This window comes from Xenopus tropicalis, chromosome 4, assembly GCF_000004195.4.
Source record: "Xenopus tropicalis strain Nigerian chromosome 4, UCB_Xtro_10.0, whole genome shotgun sequence".
Taxonomy (NCBI): Eukaryota; Metazoa; Chordata; class Amphibia; order Anura; family Pipidae; genus Xenopus; species Xenopus tropicalis.
This window is the reverse complement of record NC_030680.2, coordinates 151,279,701-151,288,314: the sequence shown is the minus strand read 5'-3', so window position 1 is coordinate 151,288,314 and position 8,614 is coordinate 151,279,701. Positions and strand designations below refer to the sequence as shown.

At 52.0% G+C, this 8,614-nt stretch overlaps 1 protein-coding gene across 4 annotated transcripts in view; it reads right to left on the bottom strand.

The window, feature by feature from the left end:
• Positions 1–3,578: 3,578 nt before the first annotated feature.
• Positions 3,579–8,614, bottom strand: part of vgll4 (vestigial like family member 4) — a 64,392-nt gene continuing 59,356 nt past the window's right edge. For 3 of the 4 annotated variants that reach the window (XM_031900223.1, XM_031900222.1, XM_031900224.1), the window contains exons 4-6: positions 8,026–8,236; positions 7,122–7,245; positions 3,579–6,599 (exon numbers count right to left, since the gene is read on the bottom strand). In XM_031900223.1, the coding sequence (XP_031756083.1) occupies positions 6,331–6,599; positions 7,122–7,245; positions 8,026–8,236 (604 nt within the window). In that variant the 3' untranslated portion in view covers positions 3,579–6,330. 4 annotated transcript variants of the gene reach the window in all.

Here is an 8,614-nt window from a genome sequence, read left to right as displayed (position 1 = left end):
CAGGGGGTTCCTGGGTAGCTGCTGGAGGGGCGGGGGGTTCCTGGGTAGCTGCTGGAGGGGCAGGGGGGTTATTGGGTAGCTGCTGGAGGGGCGGGGGGTTATTGGGTAGCTGCTGGAGGGGCGGGGGGTTCCTGGGTAGCTGCTGGAGGGGCAGGGGGGTTATTGGGTAGCTGCTGGAGGGCCGGGGGTTATTGAGTAGCTGCTGGAGGGGCAGGGAGTTATTGGGTAGCTGCTGGAGGGGCAGGGAGTTATTGGGTAGCTGCTGGAGGGGCAGGGAGTTATTGGGTAGCTGCTGGAGGGGCAGGGAGTTATTGGGTAGCTGCTGGAGGGGCAGGGGTTCCTGGGTAGCGGCAGGGGGTTCCTGGGTAGCTGCTGGAGGGGCAGGGGGTTATTGGGTAGCTGCTGGAGGGGCAGGGGGTTCCTGGGTAGCTGCTGGAGCGGCAGGGGGTTCCTGGGTAGCTGCTGGGAGTTATTGGGTAGCTGCTGGAGGGGCAGGGGGTTCCTGGGTAGCTGCTGGAGGGGCAGGGGGTTCCTGGGTAGCTGCTGGAGGGGCAGGGGGTTTCTGGGTAGCTGCTGGGGGTTATTGGGTAGCTGCTGGAGGGGCGGGGAGTTATTGGGTAGCTGCTGGAGGGGCGGGGGGTTCCTGGGTAGCTGTTGGAGGGGCGGGGGGTTCCTGGGTAGCTGTTGGAGGGGCGGGGGGTTCCTGGGTAGCTGCTGGAGGGGCGGGGGGTTCCTGGGTAGCTGCTGGAGGGGCAGGGGGTTCCTGGGTAGCTGCTGGAGGGGCAGGGGGTTCCTGGGTAGCTGCTGGAGGGGCAGGGGGTTATTGGGTAGCTGCTGGAGGGGCAGGGGGTTATTGGGTAGCTGCTGGAGGGGCAGGGGGTTCCTGGGTAGCTGCTGGAGGGGCAGGGGGTTCCTGGGTAGCTGCTGGAAGGGCAGGGGGTTATTGGGTAGCTGCTGGAGGGGCGGGGGGTTATTGGGTAGCTGCTGGAGGGGCGGGGGGTTATTGGGTAGCTGCTGGAGGGGCAGGGGGTTTCTGGGTAGCTGCTGGGGGTTATTGGGTAGCTGCTGGAGGGGCAGGGGGTTATTGGGTAGCTGCTGGAGGGGCAGGGGGTTCCTGGGTAGCTGCTGGAGGGGCAGGGGGTTCCTGGGTAGCTGCTGGAGGGGCAGGGGGTTCCTGGGTAGCTGCTGGAGGGGCAGGGGGTTCCTGGGTAGCTGCTGGAGGGGCAGGGGTTATTGGGTAGCTGCTGGAGGGGCGGGGGGTTCCTGGGTAGCTGCTGGAGGGGCGGGGGGTTATTGGGTAGCTGCTGGAGGGGCAGGGGGGTTATTGGGTAGCTGCTGGAGGGGCCGGGGGTTATTGGGTAGCTGCTGGAGGGCAGGGAGTTATTGAGTAGCTGCTGGAGGGGCAGGGGGTTATTGGGTAGCTGCTGGAGGGGCAGGGGGTTCCTGGGTAGCTGCTGGAGGGGCCGGGGGTTATTGGGTAGCTGCTGGAGGGGCAGGGAGTTATTGAGTAGCTGCTGGAGGGGCAGGGGGTTATTGGGTAGCTGCTGGAGGGGCAGGGGGTTCCTGGGTAGCTGCTGGAGGGGCAGGGGGTTATTGGGTAGCTGCTCTCGCTTTGCTCTCTGCGATGTTCCCAACATTCAGCCCCCACTCCCCTTCCTGTGATTGTTGTAAATCTGCTCTGTGTATTGTGTTTGCTTGCGCCCCCCCAGTTGCAGTACCACCTCCCACCAGTATCGTATCAGCCAGGAGCCAGCGTTTCCCATAGGGCTGTAGCAGAACAGCGCCCCCAGCTTGTTTGTATAGGGAGCTGGAGTTGCACCCCTGACACATCTTCCCATGACGCGGCCCTTACCCCGGGGGGGTATCTGCAACCAGTGGGGACTGAGGGGAATGATGTATAATGTCAGTACTGCGCTGTATGCAATGTTGGTGTTATATAAAAGACAATAAACAATGCTGTAGCGGTTCCTACTAATAACATACCCAATGGGCCCAACTGGATGTATTAGGCGCCTGTAAAAACAATGGTCAATGCCAATGTTATAGGGGGATAAAGAAAAGAAAAAAATAATGGAAGGACAGTATTTATTTCCACAAAATGTGGCAACCCAACCCATAATCCATTGCTCCAGACACACACTTTAAGCAACAATACAAACCTGAAGCGGCGGGTCAGTTCCAGCAGTACCCCGGGCATCCGGCTCCCCCGGCCTGCTCTCTAGCGCCTCCTGAGGGAATCCATAACATAACAACACTATCTGCTCAGTAAAGCATTCAGCCTGCAGGTACCAGCCTCCAGATATGCCTCATATGCACCAGTCACTCACACTCATATGCACCAGTCACTCACACTCACACTCACATGCACCAGTCACTCACACTCACATGCACCAGTCACTCACACTCACACTCACATGCACCAGTCACTCACACTCACACTCATATGCACCAGTCACTCACACTCACATGCACCAGTCACTCACACTCACACGCACCAGTCACTCACACTCACACGCACCAGTCACTCACACTCACACGCACCAGTCACTCACACTCACCTTCCTGCTGAGGGGAATCTCTCTGCCATTAGTCACATGGTTGGAGAAGGGGATTATGGGATATGAGGCCTGGCTGCTGAGGGGAATCTCTGCCATTAGTCACATGGTTGGAGAAGGGGATTATGGGATATGAGGCCTGGCTGCTGAGGGGAATCTCTCTGCCATTAGTCACATGGTTGGAGCAGTGGATTATGGGAGATGAGGCCTGGCTGCTGAGGGGAATCTCTCTGCCATTAGTCACATGGTTGGGGAAGGGGATTATGGGAGATGAGGCCTGGCTGCTGAGGGGAATCTCTCTGCCATTAGTCACATGGTTGGAGCAGGGGATTATGGGAGATGAGGCCTGGCTGCTGAGGGGAATCTCTCTGCCATTAGTCACATGGTTGGAGCAGGGGATTATGGGATATGAGGCCTGGCTGCTGAGGGGAATCTCTCTGCCATTAGTCACATGGTTGGAGCAGTGGATTATGGGATATGAGGCCTGGCTGCTGAGGGGAATCTCTCTGCCATTAGTCACATGGTTGGAGCAGTGGATTATGGGATATGAGGCCTGGCTGCTGAGGGGAATCTCTCTGCCATTAGTCACATGGTTGGAGCAGTGGATTATGGGATATGAGGCCTGGCTGCTGAGGGGAATCTCTCTGCCATTAGTTACATGGTTAGAGCAGGGGATTATGGGATATGAGGCCTGGCTGCTGAGGGGAATATCTCATTAGTTACATGGTTAGAGCAGGGGATTATGGGATATGAGGCCTGGCTGAAAGGGAGTCCTGACATCTAGAGCCCACGGTGAGGCTGGCGTGGGGAAGCAAGCTGGGGAACAGGTACCAATAACATTACTCATGTAAAACTGCATTGTGGGAAGTACTGGAACGTTCCCTTATTGTGAATACTCTTCTGTAATTTCCCACATTTGGGTCGGCACCCCCTTCAGCCTAGTAATTGTCTCCCAGGTACCGGTGCCCGTGCGGCTGGCACACCATGCCATGTAGCCGCTGGGAAACAAGAGGCCGCGCAAACAGTGGTTTAAGAGCACTTTATTGTTCTTAAGGCTACTTTTATACTTTAAGTACAAAAAAAACAAAAAAAGAAATGGCCCGGCCAAACCTTTTTTTCTCTTAAGTTTCAGTCAAATCGAGGCCACAACAGAAACGCTATTTTACAGATTTACAAACATGGGAAATATTTGAAAAAAAGTAAAAGTCATGCAGTTTGTTCCTCTGTGGGGAAATCAGACGAGTTTCTCTGCCGCCCTTCAAGTAGAAATGATTATCCTGTGGGCCAATGGCCGCTCTTCTCTTGTTCAGCGGCACAGAGAATAAACGGAACCCACCCGTGGGTGGGAGTGGGGGGTTATCAGGACCAGGAGGGGTCCCCCAGGAAATGGAAGTCTGGGGACACGCACTGGAATTAATCAGCCATAACCAAATCTGTCCTGCTGCTGGGGGGGCATCGCTAACTGGACCCCCCGGAAACAGAAGGCACAGAGCAACTGCTCATTACCCCAGGGGGGGGGGGGGGGGGTAGGAAACATTCCCCGGTTTTGCACCAAAACCTTTTTTAAATAACAGCTCCGTGCCCTAAAGCAGCTCTTTAACAATAAAAAGAGGGGATGCCCCCCACCCCTTCCTGGTTTTCAATTGGCAAAATTCCCAATTGCTTTTGTTCTCTAAATGATGTCGTCACTATGTCATATCCCGTCAGTTCCTTCCCCACAGTACAGGGCGGCCTATTGCATCACACAATACAACAATAGGCATAAAGGGTCTGCCCACGTCTGTACAGTGAGTTGGGTTCCCAGGCACCATAACGACCAGTCCAAGGGATGGTGCCTGTTCCGTATCATGTTCCGATTGTGTCGCTTGTGCCTATTGGCCTGCGGGGAGTTGCCTATCTCAGATAGGCCACTTAATAAGGTTACTAGGAAAGTACAAAACACCACATCCGTTTCTATACAAAACCCCCCAAAAACATGAATTTGATTTGAGAAAGTCCCGTTTTTTCCACAGTTCCCATTTGCGGCACGAGTGACCCCCACGTTCAGTAGCCTGCGGCACTACTATGCACGAGCGGCTGGGAATCCTAACGCAGTGTTTCCATTAGAATAACTGTGTTCCTGCACTTTTACGGTATCACAAATACACAAAAAATCTACACAAAAAAAGATCAACTTTTTCTCTCCAAACAAAAAAAAGAACAAAAAATTAATGATTACAATAAGAGAAAGGCAAACAATTAAATAGCTACATATCATTAACAAATTAATTGTTCTTCAAAAGGAAAAAAAAAGAAAAAAACCTACAAATTTCTCTGTACATACTTTACGCACAGCGTAATGATGGTCTGATAGTTACCTTTATATAAAAAAAAGTGTGCCCTACGGGGAAGTAGGGGGTAGATGCCAAGCGTTAACGAGAATGAGGATCGTGAAATGTGTTTAACCCCCGAGACCCATTCTTGGTTCATCGCCTAACGAGCGAGTCTCAGACTCTTTCTGCCAATGTGCCGACACAACGCATTTTGCAGCACAACATTACTGCCCACGCATACCTGCGCCCATAACATAAAGCCAGTGGTATAGAATGCGCTCGAGTCCCCAACACTGGGACGCTGGAATGTTACACTGCACACAAGGACTAGTTTCTAGAAAGCCAAGCAATGAACCAGGTCTACTTTGCCTTTAACTTAGGAATTATTGCATATGGAGTCACGTCTCCTACGGGCAGGGGTCTAACAAGTGGAATGTACACACCCTTGGCTCGGGCTTCCACATAGGGTTAAATAAAATTAATAATGGCATGAAACAGCAGCCCAGTCTGACATGTAACAGAGATTCAGCCCGTTAGATATGGTTCCACTCACAAGCCACAAAGCTCACTAAGCGCACGCAAAGGGCACATAAAGTCATCGCTTACCCAGACGAACGCCCAAGCGTCCTGTACCACACATATTCATAGATTAAGAAACTGATTAGGATTGGCCTATCCGGAGGCTCGGCCTGGTCACCACGAGAAAACGGTGGCGACCAAACTAAAATCTTATCCAAAGTTAAACTGTGCCAGCAGTAAGTTATGTCCAGGAGCCGAGGAGGTTAATAAGTGTAGAATAGATACCAGCTATTTTATTTTCCCATAAAGAATGCAGAGCGATCCCATCCGACCAAAACAGCACACAATGCCAGTCTCCGAGAAGATCTGCAGTCCAGTTGCGCGAGAGAAGATTGGAAAAAAGAAGAGAAGTACAACGGTTCTAGATTCTCTAGATTTCTGCCCTTTCTAGATGGAGAGTCACGGCCCTCATAACCCCCTTCCTTTCTATTTCAAGCGGTTTCCTTTCTAAATATTCGCGTCTCGTGAAACGTCGGGCAGGCAAACCCCGTCCTCGCCCTCTATAGTGCAAATCAAGACTTAATGATACTTTTCAAGTAAATACAAACAACGTAACTCAACTAGAGAAAGGGGACGACGCCAATAAGCAGGCGACGAATGCCGGCAAAGGAGGGGGAAGAGTGTCGGATCGCACCACTTTTGCAACGGTGTCGCTTGGTTGATTTGTGGCAGATTTGCAGTGGAGGTTTCTTTGGTAACAGAGGCAGATGCCATAGAACATTAGAAAACAACTGTTCCTGCTAGAGGGTAAAGGCATTGGAGAAGCGCCAGGTTAAGTATACAAGTTATAAAAAAGCCCAACTCGACGTGCCTCCCCCGACGCTGGTCTGGAACTCAGTCATATCATGCACTCGCTCTTCGATGGTGCTTCTACAGAGGTCTGTCTAGGAAAGGACAGATGGGGAGTGATTGTGGTTCATCATGTGAGCCGAAGGGGATGATTGCCCTCTTCGCGAGGCAGATTCAGGGCTACTGGGCCCACCATCCTTGGCAGCTTTAATCTGGAGCCAGGTTTCTCCAAGTGCCTTGGCAAAATGGTCATCGACAGAACCGGTGATGGACACAGAATTGGCCACGGGCTCCGGCTCCTTGTAGTTCTTGCCGAGACTTCTGCGAAAGTGCTCTTCCACCACAGGGTCACAGGCGGTCGTGGCTGGGGCAGAGGGGAAAAAGAAAGCAAAGTGTTAATTGGCTTGGAGTCAATTCCACTGGAATGTTCTATTTACTACAGACACATTAGAACCTGAAGAATCCAGTACTAAATTACACCATCATTCAAAGGGGAATTGTCAGACCTGGAGCACTAGGGAAATGACTGGGGCCCATGTCCGGCATTACAAGCCTTTGGAGTAACTGGACCAGGACTAATCACCTTCGAGAAATACGGCAATTTCCATGACCTGCCAATAGGCACTGCATCCCGGTCTTCAAAATGGCTGCACTGCAACAAATATAGAGCTCCAGCCCGGGCTACAAGGTCATCCTGGAATAAGGTTTTAAGTGGAAATGATTCAGCAGAACTGGGGCAGTAAAAAACCTCTGGGGTGACTTAACCCTTCCAGTGCTGGGGCAAAAGATATAAGCAACCTTAGAATCTATGGGGCTGGTACTGTTATTCCGGTTGCCTGGCAGGTAAGAGGTTAAATGATGTGTTTAGCCAAGAAGTTGAACTCACTGTTTGATGGCCGCCGGAAGCTGCCGGGCACGGCAGAGACACCCCCGCTGTGGGTGACGGGGCAGTGAGACAGACTGCAGTTGCGGTTACTCGCCGGTGCACACGTAATCACAGAAGGTCGGTTCTGGGAAGAAAGAAAGAATTGCAGCCTTGAGTCACTTGTGCCTTAAAACGATCCTGGGCAACAATTTTGGATGGAGAGTGAAGTTTTACAAAGTCGACAATTTAATAATATTTGGGAAAAAAAAAAAATATCCAGTGATACTGGCTGCATTTACTCCCAACACTGTCTGAGACACCAACAGGAGCTGTAGCGCAGTATCAGGACCTGCCCAAGGGAATGACTATGTCCAATCCCATATTCCCAAAACACTAGTGCTCTGGGCCACACGGATGCAGATGAATCTAACGATTCATTAACCCTCAGGAACTTGCATCTATTTTTCCCTAAAAGAATCTATTAAAGAATATTAATCAGAATAGTAGGGCCACAGGGAGTTAAGGTGCCCATACATGTGAAGATCTGCTTGCCTAGCGAGTTCACCAAGCGAGCGGATCTTCTCCCGATATCCCCACCTACGGGTGGGCGATACCGGGGAAAATGTAGGCTAATTAGATCGCTTGGCCCTGGGGCCAAACAATCAAATTACAATGGCGGCAGTGGGGCAATCGGTTCGGCAGGTTAAGTCAGATCAGGGACCGCATTGGCTCGTTGATGCGGTCACCGATCTGACTTAACCTGCCCGATCGATATCTGCCGGGCAGGCCCCTCGTTCCTGCCCCTACAGGGGTCGATAAGCTGCCGAATCGGTCCAAGGGGCCCATATCGGCAGCTACAATCGGCCCATGTATGGGCACATTTACAGTCCAACATGTGTATCGGTGGAAATAAAAGTCACTTCACCTGTTGCCGTTCCATGGTGGGCACGATTCCCATGCTTCGCGAAGCATCCATGCTGTTTTTGGTAAGTGCCAGCGGCTGATCCACCGCCAGGGGTGGGATCCCATACAAGTGGCTGGCGTGGAGACTCATGGTCGGTGCCGCTGCTCTTTCTATGGGGCTCCGGCTCCGGTCTCTGTGCTCTTTCCGGTAGTCGCCGTTAAGGCTCTTGGTTCTAGACAAAAGCAAAACAGGGATGAAATCTGTGCACCATAATGACTGATACAGAAAATAAAGCTGTAACCATTAGAGCTTACAATCTGACAGGATTAGGGGATGCCCGTGTACTATGGTTCTGCTGCACATGGAGTAGGGGGGCCCCTGGAGCTGCTTGGGAGAGGAGTAATGCTGGCTATACACAGCAATGAGGTGCAAGTGTACCCAGTACCTACAGGTTCCGTGGGTTGGCTGGGTTTGGGTCATCAAGTAGGGTTGCTGGTGTGGGTTTAGGTGGGTGGCGGGAAAATATGGGGTTTAAGAAGTTTGGGAAATTTGAAAAAAGGAAATTGTGGATGGGAAGATTGATACTTGGCCAATGAAGAAAGGATTGGGG